This window comes from Microtus oregoni, unplaced genomic scaffold (genome assembly GCF_018167655.1).
Source record: "Microtus oregoni isolate MIOR12 unplaced genomic scaffold, Mior012 000025F_ref0000491, whole genome shotgun sequence".
Taxonomy (NCBI): domain Eukaryota; kingdom Metazoa; phylum Chordata; class Mammalia; order Rodentia; family Cricetidae; genus Microtus; species Microtus oregoni.
This window is the reverse complement of record NW_024543084.1, coordinates 18384678-18404876: the sequence shown is the minus strand read 5'-3', so window position 1 is coordinate 18404876 and position 20199 is coordinate 18384678. Positions and strand designations below refer to the sequence as shown.

General features: G+C 46.5%; 2 protein-coding genes across 3 annotated transcripts in view; one reads left to right on the top strand and one right to left on the bottom strand.

The window, feature by feature from the left end:
* The window catches only part of Mapkap1 (MAPK associated protein 1), a 254905-nt gene extending 245246 nt beyond the window's left edge, over positions 1-9659 (bottom strand). Inside the window, exon 1 of the mRNA XM_041674614.1 lies at positions 9639-9659. The gene's annotated coding sequence lies outside the window, so the exon portion shown is untranslated. The remainder of the gene's footprint in view (positions 1-9638) is intronic.
* Positions 9660-17668: 8009 nt separating this feature from the next.
* The window catches only part of Pbx3 (PBX homeobox 3), a 192369-nt gene continuing 189838 nt past the window's right edge, over positions 17669-20199 (top strand). For both annotated transcript variants that reach the window (XM_041675103.1, XM_041675102.1), the window contains exons 1-2: positions 17669-17976; positions 18814-18887. In XM_041675103.1, coding sequence (XP_041531037.1) covers positions 17777-17976; positions 18814-18887 — 274 coding nt within the window. In that variant the 5' untranslated portion in view covers positions 17669-17776. The remainder of the gene's footprint in view (positions 17977-18813; positions 18888-20199) is intronic.

The window sequence follows — 20199 nt, the reverse complement described above, 5'->3', positions numbered from 1 at the left end:
AGAAATAGCTACTGCATTTGTACCCATTTCAGAGATGAGAAAGTAGATGTAGAAGTTAGGAATGTTGTCCATAGTCAAAGTCAACTACAGCATGAAAACTTAAATTTGGGTTCTTTTAAGTGTCCATTTTTGATGTTAATTGTATTGGTGTTTTGCCTGAATGTGTCTCTGTGCACATGTGTTCCTGGAACCCAAGGAGACCAGAAGAAAATGATGGATCCCTGACACTGCAGTTACAGATGGTTGTGAGCTGTGCTGTGGGTGCTGATGACCAAAGGCAGATCTTCTGAAGAGCACCCGTGCTCCTAAAGGCCCCACCTCTGCAGCCCCCCCCCCCCAGAGTTCACCCACTTGGGGTTTCTTAGTGGGTATAGATTGCCTTATTGTTAGATTTCTAAAATGGGTATTTATTTTTTATAGTTAATTGTCCACAGAGATTAAGGGTAAAATAATTTCGACAGACTTAGTATAGCATGACACTCCTGGATTTTATTTACTACTACTCTCTCCTTGAATATGCTCCTTCGGAGGTACCATTTGGCTACTAAGCTGGGTTGTAGACGTTTAAGGTCCAATTCCGTGTTTCTCTACTTTTTAGAAAATTTGTACAAAAACAGTTGTGAGACGGGTGGTGGTGGCGCACGCCTTTAATCCCAGCACTTGGGAGGCAGAACCAGGTGGATCTCTTGTGAGTTGGAGGCCAGCCTGGTCTGCAAGAGCTAGTTCCATATTTCCAGAGAAATATGAAAATTCATTTCCTTTGTAATAATTAAACTCAACCTTCCATCTCTTTTCTAATTTTTAAAAAATAATTTATTTAAATTCATTTTATGTGCTTTGGTGTGAAGGTGTCAGCTCCCCTGGAACTGGACAGTTGTGAGCGGCCATGAGGGTGCTGGGAATTGAACCCGGTCCTCTGCAAGAGCAGCCAGTGCTCTTAACTGCGGATCCCAACCTCCAGCCTCCTATATCTTTTTTTTTTAAATAAATGAAAGACTTTTGCTTTTGTCTTTGTTTTTTATTTAATTGCATTATTTTAAATCAAAGTTATACACAAGCTTTTAAAAAAGACCAAATAGTTGTAGCTTAAAGTTTGGTGCGGGCTCCACCTAAGGAGACGAGTGCTGTCTGAGGAACAATCACATCCGTTTTGCTAGGATAGGCTCATGGTGGCCCAACCCGGTCCCGTCCACTGTCTGTCCATCTCAGTTACCATGCAGGCTGGGTCAGCCCAAAGGCGCATCTGCCCACAGAGTGTGCATTCTTTTTTAGACCACCAGGGCTGACCCATAAAATCACAAATGAAACACCTTTTAACTCCTGGGGCTTGAATAGGCCAAGAGGATGTATCTACTTGGCTCACTATTCCCAGAAGGAGAGACTTTGCTGTCTCTGCAACAAGAAACCCCAAAGCGTCTTCTTGTGTCCTGGGAGGCTCTGGGCCTCTTTGGTCACTGGATAATGCAGTGTTTCTAGTCTTGAGGGCTGCACATAGCAAGCAAATGCTCTGTTAAAGCTACAGCCGCCTGGGATCTTCCTGATCGAGTTGCCTTGGATAGCACAATAGTACCACTTTCTGTGATAGGGCTGTTGTTCTGACTAAAATGTTGGGGCCCTTTAGGTGATTTCCCCCCCTTGGCCTTTATGATCTGAATATTCATTTTAATTTTTTTTTTTAGTTTTCATTATGTAAGTACGCAAAACATGGGACAGGGTGTGAATCTTTTTGAAATTAATTGCCTTGTAAATCAAACATATTTCTGTAGAATGCACTTACTCATCATTAGCATGCTAGAGTTTCCAGTAAAATATCTTCTGTATTATTTTTATTATTAACATATTTACACTGTCGCTCCGGCCCTGCACCCTTTGTGAATCTGTTTTTAAAATAAATGTGACCTGATACCAGAGTGATCGGTGCAATAAAAATGCATGATGTGAGATTAATCAAATATGGTCGGGTTCAATTTATAAGGGACACATTAAGAAAAATTATTTCTTGTTCGGGTATGCCACTCCAGTGAATCAAATGGGGCTGCGAATATTTCAGTAAGATACATGTAAAATCCATTCATTCAACAGACATTTATCATGCATTTACTGTGTGCATCACGGGGATAAAATCAAGCTGAGCCAACAAGAAATGCACACAGGAGATGACTGTGGGCCCCGAGCACCTGCGCAGCTGTGGGATCCAGGCTGGGGATCCAGGCTGGGGATCCCAGGATTCTATGCGAAAGCCCCTGGAGCAAAGGTACCTTGCAATAGCTAAGGGTGTGGGATCCTGGATTTATTTCCATTTTTTCCTTCCCCCAGGAACTAGCCATTAATATATGCATGGGAAAAAAGCAGAATAGAGGAGGCATAATTCATGTTGAAGATAGATCTTATATTCTATATATGTGAAGGAAATAAATTTCCAATACAATAAAATAAAGCAAGCAAAGCACAAACTACCATGGACACAGGTTCAAAGCCCGGCTCTGTTATAAACTGCTGGTTGACCTTGAACAAATTTCATTTTATTCAGTTTTTTTTTAAAACAAAACTCTTTTGTTTATTGGGGGACTGCCACCCAGCTCCCAAATAAATCCACACAAAGGCTTATTTCTAGTCAACTTTTCTTAAATTATCCCATCTACCCTTTGCCTCTGCGCTTTTTTCCTTTTCTTACATCTGTATATGTTACTTTCACTCTGACTACATGGCTGGCTGTGTAGCTGGGTGGTTGGCTCCTAGCGTCTTCCGGACATTTTAGCATGAAGATTCTACAGAACCCACTTGCTACCATCAAGCCTTAGGGACAGAACTCAGAACCAGACAGAGCCAGGACTTCCTTAGTCACATTTGACATTAAACTCTAGTGCCAGACGGTTAAGCAATCATCAGCAATGGTCTTTGCACAGGCCTGTAATCCCAGCTCCTTAAGAGGATGAAGTAGGAGGATGGCAAATTCAAGGTTAACCTGGGTAACTTGAGAGACACTGCTTCGGGAGAAGAAAGGGCAGGTAGGAGTAATAGCTTAGTGATAGAGTGTATACCCAGCAGTGAGAGGCTCCACACCAGTTCCCTGCACCACACACAAAACAAACCAACAAACCAAATACTGCTTGTTGAACAAAATAAATATCAAAGCCTACAAAATACAAGCAGTCATTTACATCTCCATCTTTGAAGCTCTCGTCTGTCTTCTCTACCGTTTGTAGGATAGAAATACCCATCAGGGCTGGAGAGAGGTATCAGTGAAGGACTTGTGTACATGCAAACACAGGGTCATAAGTTCAATTTCCTTAAAGGACCCTGTATGGTGGTCACCTTGGAATCCTAGAACTGGTTGACAGATATCTGTGGCTCTGTAGCCAGCCAGCCTGGTCTAGTTGGTAAACACAAGGCCAATGAAAGATCCTGTCTCAAAACAGAACAAAACAAACAAACAAAACAGTGCGTGAGGTGGTCTCCATACCCACCATCACATGTTGTGTGCACACAAACCAACACACATGTATACCTAAACACATACACACACAAACTTTTCTGAGAGAGAGACAGAGACAGGTGGGTATCTCAGGTTGGCCCTGAAGAAACCCAAAGGATGACCTTGAACTCCTGATCTTCCTGCCCTCAACACCCAAGTGCTGTAATTATAGGCCTGTGCTACCACACCCCATTGTGTGGTGCTGAGGATCAAACCTAGGGCTTTGTACATGCCGGGCAGGAAGTCTACCAACTGAACCACAGCTCTAGTGCTTAAAGGGCTTTTATGAAGATCAAATGCATTAATATTGGTAAGGCACCAAGAACTGCCCTTGGTTTGTGGTCAGTTCTATAGCCGCGCGTATCACATGAAGCATCAACATTGATCTTGGTTAGGTTCTGTGCGCATTCAATGAGAAAGCCATTAAATACCACAGGTATTTGGGGAGGAAAGGGAAGACGACAGACACTGACACTCCCTGCAGCGAAACCCTGTCCTGAACAGACTCAGCAGGATCAGATGCCGCTGAAATTTGTGTTCTCTTTGTGCCCAGCCCAAGTTGGCCCACTGCAGCCGAGCACCTGCTGTCCTCCTGATGTCACTCACTGTGCCTCCCCCCAACTCTTAGCCCTGGTACCAGATGATGCCACTTTTAGGTTGTTGTTTGCTGTAATAAAAGCACCCTAACAAGAAGTAACTTAGGGGAGAAAGGGTTGATTTCCTCTCAACATCCCAGGATATAACACAGGATTTTATGGGGGAAATCACAGGGGCAGGAACCCTAAGCAGTCAGGCGCATCACGTCTCCAATCAAGAGCAGAGCAAGAACAAATGTGTGCATGCCTCTTCCTAGCTTACCTCTCTACTCTTTTTTTTTTTTTTTTTTTTTTTGGTTTTTCGAGACAGGGTTTCTCTGTGGCTTTGGAGCCTGTCCTGGAACTAGCTCTGTAGACCAGGCTGGGCTCGAACTCACAGAGATCCGCCTGCCTCTACCTCCCGAGTGCTGGGATTAAAGGCGTGCGCCACCATCGCCCGGCTATCAGGATACAAACCCACGGTGGGACTGTCTCCCACCTCAGTCACTGTATGCTGTGGCACAATCTCTTTGTACACTGAATATTTGTTACTCTCATTGGTTTAATAAAGATCGGACTGGTCAATAGCTAGGAAGGAGAAGGTTGGTTGGAACTTGCAGACAAAAGAGAGCACTGGGAAGAAAGGGAGTGAAGTCGAAAGGAGCCGGAGAGAAAAGGTACCACCACGTGGCAGAGGTAGATAAGAAATACGGGTTAATGTAAATTGTAAGAGCTAGTAGGACAAGCCTGAGCTATTGGCAGAGCACTTAAAATTAATAATAAGCCTCTGTGTGGTTATTTGAGAGCTGTTGTCAGGACAGAGCTGACCAGTGGTCCAGACAAAAAATTCTGCCTACAATTGTAATCAACGCAATGGTGCAGAGACATGTTGACAGGCCAACCTGATCGAGTCATTCCCTCATTAACAGGTGACTCTAGATTCTGTTGAATGCCAATGAAAACCAACCATTACAATATCCTTAGCCCAAAACTCAAGACCAGGGTCCCATTCTCTGCTACCCCTAAACCACGCCAGGGCCCTGCATGGCTGTATCTTTCTTGCCTTTATACCCATAACCAAATAGCTGACACCTCATTTTCACAGAGACGCACATCTCTCTGCTTCTCCCTTTTTCCCCTCTTCCTCCTTTTGTGATCACTAAATCCCAGAGACCCCAAACCCACGAAGGGACCCTTGTCTACATGACACCATCAGAGCTGTGCTGGCCCTCATGGCACCCACAGGATGCTAGCATGCGTGCAGTTTCTAGGCCCTCTGTAAGGCCAGTTACAAAGCCAGCAGCCCAGTGAGCCTGCTCTGTAGACTGAATTTTCTCCATTCATCCTGTCACTCACAGATTTCTCTAACTCAGGCCTTCTTGCGAGTCAGCACAGAGGGCCTGTGGCACCAACCTGGTTCTCACAGTGTCCTTGTGCTCGTGGATCTCAAAGCCCAGTGTATGAGAGACAAAATGAATCACTTGGAGTAGTTCATCGCAGAGGAAGAGACAGGTATGTCTGAAGCCACTGGGAACAGAAAAAGGAAGGCCACACAACCCCAGGAGCTGTCTAGCTGTGGGTGCTTCCATCCATCCCAGGCCCCACCCCTTGTATATTTATTTATTCATGGGCAGGGCTCATTGTGCAGCCTAGAACTCAACCCGCAAAGCAGATTGGGCACCAGCTCACATGGATCTGCCTGCCTTTGCCTCCTGGGGCTGGGATCTAAAGGCGTTGGCTGCCCGCCCTGCCTTCTTTCTTTCATCAGTGATTTTCTCCACTTTTCTTGGAACAGTTGACAAAGACTCGGCTCAGAAGTCTAGGGCTTGTACATCCTTGATTTAAACTGTCAGCAAACATGCCCTTTCTTTCTTTTGAGGTTTAATTTAATTACAATATTTCTTCCTCACCTTCCTCCCTCCAAGCCCTGAGGCAGGTGGATCTCTGTGAGTTTGAGGCCAGCCTGGTCTACAGATTAAGTTCCAGGACAGCCAGAGCTACACAGAGAAACTCTGTCTCAACACCCCCCAATAATTTCTTTACATATATATATATATATATATATATATATACACAACATACCATACAAACACACATACACCACATACACACCACACATACATCATATACACACACCCTACAGAGACACATACCATATGTGCCCTTGCCCATGTGCGTGCGCACACACATACACACCAGAAGAGAGCAAAAATTTAGGGAAAGTATCTCAGGAGCTTGTTTGTTCAAATTAAAACCTTAAATACATACTTGGAGGCACTTTCCCTTATTCACATGTTATTAATTATAATGGCTTAAAAAAAGCCTCTGTGCATTCATTTGAGTTGTTCCTGTGTTTAATTCTCAGCTAGAAATTCAAAATGGAACGGATCACCCAAGGTCTCATGAGATGACTGCTAACAGACGGAGTTTACAGCCTGCACGTAAGTTCTTAGGAGATAACACCACCAAGAACTCTTTGATGGCCCCCTTACGGATAGAAAAAATAATTTTAGAAAATGTATTTTCAGATCAGCATATTGTAGCGTAATTCTTAAAGCAACTTTGACTTTAAATCAGTTTTATTGTGAGTCTGGAAAAGAAACGGGACCAGGAGATGAACCTGGTGCTGACAAAAAGCTGGTGAGATCAAAAGAAATATACTGTGGGGCTACTTGTTTTGAAGAAATGAGACTTGGGATTTATGCACCACCTTAAAAAGTAATCTCTCCAGGCTCACCAGGAAGCACCTGTGCAAACCCTGTCTGTTGCTTGTGGCTGTTCCCAATGAAAGGGCATCCCTTCTGTTTATGCCAATGATGTTAAAACTATCCCATTTATTCATTTAGTTAACAAATATTGTGTAGGAATCAGTTATATCCTAGGGATAGTTCAGGATACAAAGCTGAGTGTCACCAGTACCCGGGTATATACAGTAGATTCCTGGAAGCTGCACTGAAAGTGGATCACCAGTACCCGGGTATATACAGTAGATTCCTGGAAGCTGCATTGAAAGTGGATCACCAGTACCCGGGTATATATAGTAGATTCCTGGAAGCTGCACTGAAAGTGGATCACCAGTACCCGGGTATATACAGTAGATTCCTGGAAGCTGCACTGAAAGTGGATCACCAGTACCCGGGTATATACAGTAGATTCCTGGAAGCTGCACTGAAAGTGGATCACCAGTACCCGGGTATATACAGTAGATTCCTGGAAGCTGCACTGAAAGTGGATCACCAGTACCCGGGTATATACAGTAGATTCCTGGAAGCTGCACTGAAAGTGGATCACCAGTACCCGGGTATATACAGTAGATTCCTGGAAGCTGCACTGAAAGTGGATCACCAGTACCCGGGTATATACAGTAGATTCCTGGAAGCTGCATTGAAAGTGGATCACCAGTACCTGGGTATATACAGTGGATTCCTGGAAGCTGCATTGAAAGTGGATCAATTCTTGTGCAGTATGGATGGAAACACAAAACGGCAGTAACACTGCAGAAAATAGCAGGGAAGGCTCCAAAACTTAGTGATAGAGCAACCACAGGACTCAGAACCTGGAAGGAAACTGGAACACTCAGCCACTCCAGTTCATAATGTTATTCACAGTAGCCATAGCAACACGAGTATCTATTGATAGATAATAGATATTAAAAAATGCACACAATGGACAATTATTTAATCTTAAAAAGAAAATTCTGGTAGATGCTACAGCATGGATAACTGTACATTGGGTCCTTACATATGCTGTTTAGCTACAGTTATATGAGGTCTCTACAGCCTCACACTCAGGGTTGGGGTGCTGCTCAGTAGCAGAGCAGTTGCCTAGAATGCCTGAAGCCCTGATTTTGAGCCTCAGTACTACAAACTTTCAGATGATTGGTTGGCTAAGAAACATATTGAAAAGGTAGCATCCACGGAATGGCTGTGGCAATGTGCAGGGGGAGTGTGCCATGATTTGATTTAGCATTGATAATTTGCTGTGGAGAGTGTGTCAGGCTACCTTTGCTGGCCTCCCTGAAGGCTGGATACCCCTGATGCTATTACACTTGCTTAGCGTGCACAATGCCCTGAGTTTGATCAGTGCATGCCTATAATCTAAGCACTCTGGAGGTAGAGATGGGGGAAATCAGAAGTTCAAAGCTATTCTCAGAAACAAGAAGAGTTTGAGCCTAGCCTTTGCTAGATAGAGACTCCATCTCAAAATAAATAAATGTCCCCCAAAGCTGGATATGATGGGCTGGAGGCAGAGGCAACTTTGTCTATATGAGGAATTCCAGACCAACCAAGGGCTACAGAGCAAGACTCTATTCGATCTAAACAAACAAACAAACAAACAAACAAATGCAGTTGTTATGGAATTCTAAGAATGGAAGAGGAGGTGGAATTTGAACCACATGGCTAGCTCATGGGTGAATCAACAAGATTGTTGAGGGTGAAAAAGTAGGGAAAGAAAGAAAGGGAAAAAGAAGAAAAGAAAAAGAAAAAGGAAGGAAGATAGAAAGGAAGAAAGGAAGGAAGGAAGGAAGGAAGGAAGGAAGGAAGGAAGGAAGATGGGAGCTGGGTATGATGGCGCTCTCCTTTAGCCCCAGCACTAGGGAAGCAGAGGCAGGCAGATCTCTGTAAGTTTGAGGATAGGATAAGGATAGATGATGTTAAAAAGGAAGAGATAAAGAAAGGGAAAAGGAAATAAAGGCAGACAGAAAAAAGGGCTAAGTAAGTGGAGCCTACAAACTTGGAGTCTCAGGAACTTTAGAGGCTGAAGAGGAGCATGACTTGAGTTCAAGCACTGGATACCAGGCATGTACAGATGAGAAAGCTGAGGAGGAATACGATGGAGGCTAAGTAGCAGACAGTGTGGAATTAGGATCTAAGTGGCTGCAGTCTGACTCCTGTCTGCCTGTCGCTCTTCTTACTTATTTTCTAATGCTGGGGTTAAGGCCTCAGGTATGATAGGCAAGTGTTTACCACCAAGGTTTAGCCCAGACCTCTTTTTACTTTTATTGCAAGGTTATCAATAGGTAGTTCAGGATGGTCTTGAATTCACTTCTAGTTCAGTTGCTTTGTCTTTGGGATCCTCTGGTCTCAGTCCTATGGATGGCTTGGATTATAGGCCTGTATCGCTAGGCCTGGCCAGACCCACTGATCATACTTAGAGTACTAGTGGCCACAACTTTCCTCTCTGTTAGACCCTGGTTCCCTTGTTAATTAATGTTAAGTTTGTGTTTGCCTACATATACTGAAAATATGTGCGCAACACTGGCTTAAAAGAAGATATAATTTCATTCTTCCCCTGGTAAGAGATGTCTGAAGGAGGCAATCATCCTGTTGATGGTGATGTCGTGTGTCATCTGGGACCTAGGATCTTCAGTTCCTGCTTTACTATTTCAGATCATGTCTACCATTCCCAAAGCCATCTATCTCATGGTCCAAGATGGCTCCTTCAGTCCTAGCCCTCCGCTGCAGGCTGGGGAGAGGAAGGGAAAAGCAGGGAAGGATCTACTCTTGACTAAGGCAGGCTTAGTGAAAAGGAGTTAGAAATTCCATAAGTACTTCTCTAAGGGCAGACGATACAATCACACAACTCACCTTTGGAAGGGCAGAGACTTGGAACTTGCTTGAGGCAGGAAAACCCAGGGGAAAGGACTTTGAAGAAGGTCTGGCTTTCTCCCTCCCACAGCTGTCTGTGCGCTTATCTTCTGTTCATCTCTAGGGTACTGGTGATAAAATTCTGAAGCTAATTGTCTGAATTAGCCTTAATCCAATTAAGGGCAGGAAGCAAGCCAAAAGTTCAGGGTTCCCCAGGCCTTCTCCATTTCTGAACAGGTTGACTATGAATTTGAGCATTTCCTGTGTCCCTTCTTAGCTAAGTTCAGTAATTTGCTGGAATTACACGGAACTTAACAAAACACTATGTTTATGGCTATGGTAGTGTTGTAAAGGGTGTAAATCAGGTCCAGTCTAAAGAATGGGCAAGGCCAAGGTCTAAGAGAGTCTTGAGTACAGAATCCCTATGCCCACTCTCTGGAGTAAACGCTCATCATTCTCCTAGACTGATGGGCTTGGCAAGCAGGAAATGCCACAGAACATTCTGTCCAGAGTTTTTATGAGGATTTTGTGGTAGGTTTGAGTGAAAAACATCCCCCATATACTCAGGTATTTGAACACTTGGTCCTCCACTGGTGGCTCTGTTTGGGGGATAGTGTGGAACCTTTGGGAAGAGTGGAGCCTTGTTGAAAGACCAGGTCACTGGCAGTGGGCTTCGAGAAGTTACAGCCTCATTCTGCTTGCTGCTGTTCTTTATGTTTCTTATGTCTGAATAAAGATGTAATTGATAAGCTGTTTCCTTTTCCTGCTGTATGATGTCACACCTTCCTGTGCTGTCTGTGATGGACTCTGTCCTACTAGAGACATAAGCCACAATCAATTTTCTTTCTTAAGTTTCTTTTGGTCATGGGATTTTATCATACCAACAGGAAAGTAGCTAACACAGTGTAGGCAGGCCTGATTTATTGAATCATTGGCTGCATGGCTGACCTCTGTCTTCCAGTCCTGCTGGAAGGAGAAGCTGGCTCATGACCCCTACTTTGTAACCGCATCATTGGTCTTTCGGGGACCAACTGCTGCATTATGTCTTTAGCATAAAATCAGGTGTGATATAAGAGCTCATAACTAGTATTTCCTATCACTTGGTAAGTTCCAAGGTTTTTGGATGTTACCTCGCAAGAAATCAGTTCAAAGAGCAAACCACCCAGGTCACACACACTTGTTATCTTTGCTTTGGGAGGTGTGTAGCGGCGTAAACGAATGCAGACAGAGTGTAAAAATATATATATAGCTTTAATGTAGAAATAGACTTACAGAACCACCGTTCCTGCGGAGACCAGGAAAGCAGAAGCTAGAGCTCGGAGCTTGCTTGCCAAATTTATAGGCAGACATTAGCCCGAGGCGAACACTCCCCTTAAGGGGCGGGACTTATCCCTACAGAGGTGGAGGTAGACGAACAGGAGCTCAAGGATATCCTCTGGTACACTTTGAAGCCAGCCTGGGCTACTTGAGATGCTGTTTTGAAAAAAAGAAGAATCAACATATTTGCCAGGTGTGGGGGCACACACCTTTACTCCTAGCACTGGGTAGGCAGGACAATCTGGGCTACATAGTGAGTTCAAGGCAAGCCAGGACCAACTCTGCCTCAAACCAACCAACCAACTAATAAATCACACAATCAAACTTACAACAAACACATACTCCCAAAACAAAAGCAAAAACACAGGAGCATACCAAACTTTTTTTTAAAGGCAGCTTATGTTCAAACTGGCCTTGAACTGGAGAGCCTCAGCCTCTGGAGTAACTGGGATTGTAGGCCAGATGCCACTTTGTTGAAGGAGCGAGCAGGCTGCTTGTTCTTCCCGGTCACCCGGCTAGCTTAGCCCCCGAAATAACCACACAGAAATTGTATTAATTAAAACACTGCTTGGCCATTAGCTTTAGCCTCCTATTGGCTAACTCTCACATCTTGATTTAACCCATTTCTGTTAATCTGTGTTCACCTCTTACTGGGAAAGATTTAGCATGTCTGACCTGCAGTCTCTCTCACTCTGCTTTCTTCCTTCAGTTCTGTCTTTTCCGCCTACCTAAGTTCTGCCCTATCAGGCCAAGCAGTTTCTTTATTGATCAATGAAAGCAACACAAATACAGGAGGACCTCCCACACCACCACTGTGCTCAACAAACAAACAAATAAACCTCCCATACAATATTTCCCCCCCAATATGAGCCAGGCATGGTGCTTATTCTCTTTCTCTCTCCCGTTTTCATTTCCTTCCCTCCTACAGTGCCTCTATCATCTATCCACAAATACCAGAAAACTCTCTATACAGAAGTCTTCCCATAGGAGTTGAAATCATGTCTGTCATTCCTTGGAGATTCAGTGGTTTGATGTGGATGCTTAGCAAAACCTCCAGACAACTGGGTTCTCCCTATCTCCCATTTTTGCATATTGTGTTTGATTTTTGCTCTTTTTTGCTGTGCTGTATGTTTTTTCATTTTGTTTCTGTTTGTTTTGTTTTTTTTTTTTTTTTTGAGACTGGGTCTCTCTCTACAGCCCTTGCAGTCTTGGAACTCACTTTGTAAGCCAGGCTGGCCTCGAGCACTCAGAGATCCATCTGCCTCTGCCTCCTTGGTGCTGGGATTAAGGTGTGCACCACCACTACTGGCAATTTTACTTATTTTTGTTTGACTTTAAAACTCAATAATTATTTTATTTAACATGTGTGTAGATTGTGTGGGGTGCCTGCTATAGCACGTATGCCACTTGCCAGAATCAGTTCTTTTCTTCCACCATGTAGGTTATTGGAATCGAACTCAGACCGTCAGGCTTGGCAGCAAGCCCTTTACCTGCTGAACCAACTAGATAGCCCCTGGGACTCAGAGAGCCCAGGATGGCCTTGAGCTCATTAGCTGACAATGAGCTTGATCTTCCTGCCTCCCTCTCTTATTTACTGGGATGATAGCCCTGAGAACCACACCCAGCTTCATGACTATTTTTTGCAAATGTTTTCTTGCATTTATTTATCCCTATAAAGTATTTGCCGGGAAAAAATGAGAAGCTAATACAGGGCTTCTCTGTTTCTCTCTCATGTTAATATGGTACCATCCTAGTTTCATTCTGTTGTTGTGACAAATCACTCTGACTCTAAGCAACTTAGCGGAGGGAAGGGCTTATTTCATCTTACAGGTTATAGTCAGTTATTAGGAGAAGTCTGGGTGGAAACTCAAGCTCTAACCAGAAGCAGAAACCACAGAGGAACACTGCTTGGCTAGAGCTTAGCTAGTTTTCTTATACAGCCTAGGATCACCTAGCTCAGGATGTCACTGCCCGCATGAGTGGGTCCTCCTATAGACATTAATCAAGACAGCCCCTCCCAGACATGGCCTGTAGATTAATCTGACTTAGGCAATTCTTCAATGGACGCTATTCGCTCAGGTGACTCTTTGCTGTACCAAGTTGGCAGTTCATGCTAACTAGAAAGCTACCTTTGCTTTTAGAAATATTTCATAGTTTACCGCTTCTGTTTTTTTAAAAATCTGTTATATTTTCCTATTCCAGATTCCATCCTGGATATAAGATAAGATCTTGTCATTAGATTTCCTTAGACTATGCTTGCTTGTGACAGTTTTCATACTCTTTGTTTTTGATGAGCTTGACAGTTTCAAGGTCAAATATTTTGTAGGCCATCCTTCAGTTGTGACTTGTCAAGTGCTTCCCTTACGATCAGCTGTGATTATGAGGGTTAGAAGTATAGTGATATTTTGTTTGTGTTTTAACAAATAAAGTTTGCCTGAAGACCAGAGTGCAGAGCTAAACCACTAAAGGCCAGGCAGTGGTGGCTAACACCTTTAATCCCTGGTACTTGGGGGTCCCACACCTTTAATCCCAGCACTAAGAAGGTGGCGATGGGTTTAAGGATTTGGTGACAGTTTGAAAAGCAAGTTTAGAGTAGACAATCCAACTGGGTTTGGGGAGATGGTGTAGTAGGGAAGAGTGCTTATTGGGGCAAGCATGAGGACCTCCGTTCAAAGATCCAGAACCCATGTAAAGAGTCAAGCATGGTATGAGAGTTCCTGCAGTCACAGGATTGTGAATGGAGAAAGAGCTCTGGAGCTGGCTGGCCACCAGTGTAGCTCCAGGTTCTGTGAGGGGCCCCGCCTCCGGGGAATAAAGTGGAGGATGACAGAGCAGGACACATCAAGTCCTACTTTGGACTTTACAAGGCACATGGGCTGACGAGCTTGAAGATATTTTATATGCACACACCACAAAGAAAATGTAATTTTTTTCCTTAGCAAGCTAAGTTCTATTTTTTTCTTCTTTAAACCAAACCAGTTATATATTGAAGTCACATCTTAAAATACCTTGCCCTTAACACCACTTTGTCACTGTTAATGTTACAAGAATGTCCACTTGCCAAAAGTAAATTACATTTTCCTTGACTTTTAAAGTAATCACCACTTTAGAAACAGCAAAGATAGATTTAGGCACTTAGGGAGGGTCTATTCTATTAATCTGTGAAGGCATAGATGGCTATGACTTCCGTTACTAAGCAGAGATAAGGGAACCTCCAATACCAGGGGCCAGGGTGTAGCTCAGCTGGTAGACGGCTTGCTTAGCATGCATAATGCCTGGTTCCATCCCTAACAGAACATAACACAGGTATATATATCGTAATATTAGCATTCTGAATGGTAGAGGCAGAAAGATCAGGGTCATCCTTAGCTACATAATAAATTCAAGCCAGTCCAAAATATACATAATGTCCTATGTTAAAAATCAAAACAGACAACATCCACAGCAGCAGCAACAGCAAGAGAGAGGTGGGGAGGGGAGAAAGAGGAAGCGGGGCGAAGCTGGCTAGAGATGGCTCCGTGTTGGTCAGTCTTGGCTACTCTTCCAAAGGACCTGTTTTGATTCCTGGCATCCACAAGGCAGCTGAAAGTTGTTTTTAATTCCAGTCCCAAGGGAATCTGATGTGCTCCTCTGGCCTCCGCGGACACCAGGCATGCATGTGCTGAGCAGACATACATGCAGACAAAACACCCACACACATAAAATAATAATAATCTTAAGAAAAGATTTATACTTTACTTCAACTACAGTTGCCAGTGAGCCTGTGAAGGAAGCCCTGCTAGGACCTACTGAGGCTTATTTCTTATCATATTAATAATAATCAATCGGGAAGCCTCCTAAACAAAAGGCCACTCTGATTTCACTGCAGGAGTATCAATTTTCCATACCACCAAATGACCACCGATTTAGAGGTGTGTGCCATAACCTAGCTGTACACGTTAGGCATTTAACAAGTTTGTTTTATTCCTAATTGCTGGTATTTGCTTAAGTGTTTTCTTAATTCTAATTTATGTTTTTATGTTCTAGTTTGTTTACATAGCCCATAGTTCCCAATTGTCTTTATTTGCTTAAATGTTTCTCTAATTTTATTTACATTTTTATATACGTTGCTTTGCTTACATAACTCACTGTTTGGAGTGGGCTAGGAATAACCATAAATCCCCATTGCTAATTAGCCTCATCCTCATGACTGATTAGTCAAGATTATGAGCCTAGAAGGAGGGCAGGAAGGAGGCCTAGCAGTGACTAACAGGATCATTGAATTTTAGAGCTGGAAGGAATCTGAGAGCTTACAGGCTCTTTCAGACAAAACTCTGTTAGTTTTACATCGTCTGCGTGGAGAATCAGAAAAAGTTGTCGGCTTGCTCTCGCTCCTTTATGCAAATAAATAAATAAATAAATAGATAAATAAATAAATAAAAGGTGTAAGGATTTGGTGACAATTTGAATAGCAAGTTTAGAGTAGAGAAAATCCAATCAACGATGACTGTAACTCCTAATGAGGGCTTGAAGAATCAGCAACTTGACACATAGAAGAGCAGGGAATATTAATGAACTGAAAGGAGGCTCTTTGGACTTAAGCAGGGTGGATTGTCTGGAACTCCTTCCTCCGCAGCTGTGCAGTTGGTAAGGCTTGGAGCTTGCCTGGCCCGTGAGCTTGGCTGCTATCTTTGCAGCGGGGAGTATTTAAAAGCACACTCAACATACGAAGGAAAGAACCTGGAACTGAGTAGCCTGCTTTATTCCAAGACTCCATCTGGCATTTAAAGAACTGCTTGTCCTACATTCAACCCTGCGGAGTAACAGCCATTTTTCATCTCCTCACGCCACTATTTTTAGTTTCAGGTAAGCTGGCTTATTGAGTCCGAGGAAGGACCGTTTAGACTCAGAATCACCTAGTTTAAGACCTACTCTAGGGTGATCTCCATGAATCTAAAGAGACCACGTTGAACCCCCAGCCTGAGGGATAAAGTCGAGAGCAACCTCAAGACTCCACCAGAGGTATAGGTCCAGAGTCCAACACCTTTTAAGCCTCTCATGGGCAGAAGCGTAAGGGATGAAGAGTTGTTCCAGGTACGTGGATTGTAGCTGGAGTCGACTCCTGCTGAAGGGGTAAGTTGACAAGAGAAGTCCAATTCATTTCTAAACAAACTCGTCTGTGAGACTAACAGCTTGCTCCGCACATTCTGCACACCTGCCAGAGTAGGCCCGGGATCACCAGGACTTGTAGAGTGTGCAAAGTGCAGTTAGCTTAGAAATTAGTCCTGGACTTCACTTTCTCTCCAGCCGACGTGTTTCCCTGTGACATTTCCCTCTGTGACCCCTCAGGAAAGGGGTCTGTCCATGCAAGATCACAGGCTGCCCGTCTAAATGGTCACTCTTTGATTGACAGCGCAAAGCCCCAGCGGCAGCGCCAACTCCTAGCACTGCCTTCTAGGTTACTATAGCTACCGCGGGAGGGGCGGGGCTTTGGGACCCCTTTCCCGGTCTCAGCCCAGGACTTTCGAACGCTCCAATTGGGACAACCCTTTCTTGCCTCTGTCCCGCCTCGTTCGGTGCTGAGCGCAATGCGATTGGCCCCGGGCTCGCGGCCTTGTGCCCTGAGGGTACCACCTCTTGATAGGAAGAGCGGGAAAGTGTAGCAGGCACTGTCCGAGGCGTGAAGCTCATCTCACGCCAGGGCGGACCGCGCAGTTGGTTTTGGGGAGACTATCCCGTCCCCATATACCCCTCCTAACTTCTCTGCTGTTAATAGTAGAAAAGGAGCCGGAGCCGGGGCAACACTTTGCACGCCAGGGCTGTCTAACTGTGGAGTGCGGGCGCGACGAGGCGTGGGATTCCCGGGCTTACTCTCAGGTGCCCCTCCACCGAGGCCGGAGAGGATGGTCCCCGTCCCAGGGGCGGGGCCAGGGACGGCGGCGGGAGGCGCAAGGTCCAATGAACACAGGCCCCGCCCCCAGAGGCGGGGCAACCGGAGCGCTCCCCGCCCCCCAGCTCACCCCGCCCCTCCCCCCCCGGGCGCCGGGGCCGCAGTGAGTGAGTGGCACTGGCAGCCTGTCAATCCCTCAGCCGAGCGGCCTTCGAGCCCCGTCCGCCGCGGCTGCTGGCTGGGTGCGCGGCTCCGGAGGTGGCGGCGGCGACTTCTCCCGCCTCATCAATCTGCTGTCCGCCCGGCGTGCGGCCCGCCGGGGCCCTCCACCGGGCTCCGCGCCCCCGCCGCGTCGACTCGCCCGCTCCCAAACTTTCCTCCTCCACCCCTCTCTCTCCCCGCGGCCCGCCCGTCGGCCTCCTCCTCCTCCGCCGCCGCCGCCGCTCCCTTCCCCGGGGCCGCCGGTGCTCGGATCCCGCCCGGTTGAGCCGGCGGCGGCGGCGGCGGCGAGCGGCAGAGGGAGGGGACCGTTCAGGCTGGCGCGGGTGGCGGTGGCGGCGGCCGCGGCGTCCCGGCAACTCGGCTGGCACTGAGGACCAAGTTGCGCGGGGCCGCCCGGCGCGGCCCGGGGCGCTGAGGAGGCGGCGCGGCGGCCGCGTGAGGGCAGCGGGCTCCGCCGCCTCCGCCTCCGCTAGCGCCGGCGAGCGCGCCGCTTCCGCCCGCCGCTGTCTTCAGTCTCCGCCGCGGCGGAAGCCAGAGTCGGACGCCGGTCCGCGTCCCCTCAGTCGCGGGCCTCGCCGGGCCGGGCCGCCCCCTCCCGCGCGGGCGGGGAGCGCGCGGCCGCCTCCCCCTCCCCCTCCCCCTCTTTCTTCTCCTCCCTCGCCGCCGCCGCCGCCGCCGCCTCAGCCTTCGCCTCCGCCACCGCCGCCCGCTCCCGCCCGCGCGCGGCGGGATGGACGATCAATCCAGGATGCTGCAGACTCTGGCCGGGGTGAACCTAGCCGGCCACTCGGTCCAGGGGGGCATGGCTCTGCCGCCTCCCCCTCACGGCCACGAAGGGGCGGACGGCGACGGCAGGAAACAGGACATCGGCGACATCCTCCACCAGATCATGACCATCACGGACCAGAGCTTGGACGAGGCGCAAGCAAAGTTGGTGTCGTCTCATTAAGCATCTTTTGTGTGTTTACGGGATCCGGGCTCGGGTCCCGGGTGGCTCCCTGGACCGGGGCCTCAGTGGCGGGCGGGAACTTTTTCCGCCTGCCCGGGCCTGCCGGGCATTCGCCGTGCCCCCCATCGCGCGGGCAAAGTTGCTCTCCCGGCTCGGGACAGCCTTGGTCCGTGCTTCTTCCATGCTCTGCTGCCCGGCCCCTCCTCGGATTTAAACCTCCCGCCCGCACTTCTTTGCGCTCCGCGTCCCAGCCGGGTCCGGGCCGTGCCGCAGAAAAGTGCAACTTTCTCCGCCGGCCCAGACTCACGGCGTCCACTCCGCTCGCTCGGATTTGGGGTGACCGGCTGCTCCCCCGCAGGTCCCCGAGCAGAGCGCCAAGTTCTCTAGGAGGGAGGGCCGCTTTGCAAACTTTGCGGAGCTGTCAACCGCCGATTAGCTGGTGGCGGCCGGCCTCCGCGCCCGCTCCCCTCGCGTAGCTCGGGCATGGGGTTCCCCTCCGTGTCGATCTGGTCCCTGGGGTCCCCGCCGCGGACCCCGGAGCGGAGCCACCAGCACTGGTCGTCCCTGCGTTCGCCGAGGCTGCTGTCGGCCCAGCAGATGGGTCGCGCTGCTTTCGGGCTGGAGCTCTCACGGCTAGAGCTTGCCTCCAATCGCGAACTAGTCAACTTGAGTTTTTGTTGACTTCCCGTGGTTCCAAAGAGCTTTCCCACACCGGGGCCCGGTTTTAAATCTTGGGTCTAACTTAGGAAGGCGCCATATTATTCCAATAGGTGATGCTAATACCTATGTGTTTTGCTATTTTTTGTTTGTTTCTTTAGGAAACATGCTCTGAACTGTCACAGAATGAAACCGGCGCTCTTCAGCGTCTTGTGTGAGATCAAAGAGAAAACAGGTAAGACTTCTGCCCGCAGTGGGCCTGGAGACCCCCGAAGTGGGGTCAGATCTACTCCTTCGACTCTCCAGTTGAGAGCTGCTGCTTTTGGGCACCGCCATCTTTGATCATTCTCTGCTTCCCACCTCCAGATCTTGAGAAAAAACTGCAATAAATCTGGAGTCTATTTCTCAATTCTGCTTTGGTGCAAAATGAAGTGTGTGCGCGAATGGGGCTGGGTCACAAGTCCTTATCGGCAGCCCCTGAGTGCAGTCAGAGAGGGGGCTCTAGCCAGCCGCCCTCGCCTCTTTTTGCCTTGTTTGTGTAGCAGTTTTTAAAAGGAGCAATGGGAGACTGCCAGGGACCAGGTGCCCCGGAGAGGCATCACCAGAACTTTGTTTTTTACTTAGGCAGCTTTAAGCTTTGGTTCTACTGGTAGAAGACACAACTGAACAAACCTCAGTAGCACATCACATTTAGGGTTTTAGTCGGGGAGATTACTTTTTAAGAATCCAGGAAGGAAAATGATGTGCTTAGGCATATACAGTGTATCACACCTATTAGTACTTATATTAAATTCTCTATCTTGCAACTGTAACACTTGTAACTGTTGCAATATATATAAAGAAAAATGTCCACAGATGCAGATGAAACAATTTTGATGTTCAAGGCAGGAGTAGATGAGATGATAGGTTTAGATGATAGGTTTTGCAGACATGCTGGAATGAAAATTGCAGATACATTATTAGGGAATTTTTTGGCAGTTCATTTTAGTTTAACTTTCTTGTCAGACTTTTTCTATTTAAGGTATTTTTGCTTTTGACTTAATGGTAAAGCTGAAGTGGAAGTATGGATATAATTCACATGCTTTAGTTTGCATTTAGCTATCTTTCCTGTATATGGCAAGCAACTCCCTTCATCAAGCTTTACTATTGATTATTTATTGTTGTATGTGTTGGGTGTATTGCTTTTTAAAGTTGCCCTTTTGTAAGTTAAGGGAAAGAAGAAACAGTCAAGTCCAGTATTTTGTATTTATAACTGATTCTGTTTTAATGGTTAAATGTTTGACTCTGTTTAAATTGAGTTTACAAATAAAATAGCACACTGCCTAGAATTGTTAGGCTGGTAGTTGAGTTATACTCTGTTTAAACAGGTACTGTTCATATTTCTAAAAGTAATGCAGAGAAGATGATGGTTCTCTTAATGTATGTATGCTAAACTATAATTATTAGTAAATATTGAAAACCTTATTTGCTTTTCATTTATGCCATGGCTTTTTATGATAATTTCTTTGGTGATATACCTTACATTCAGAAAACCACAATCATTTTAA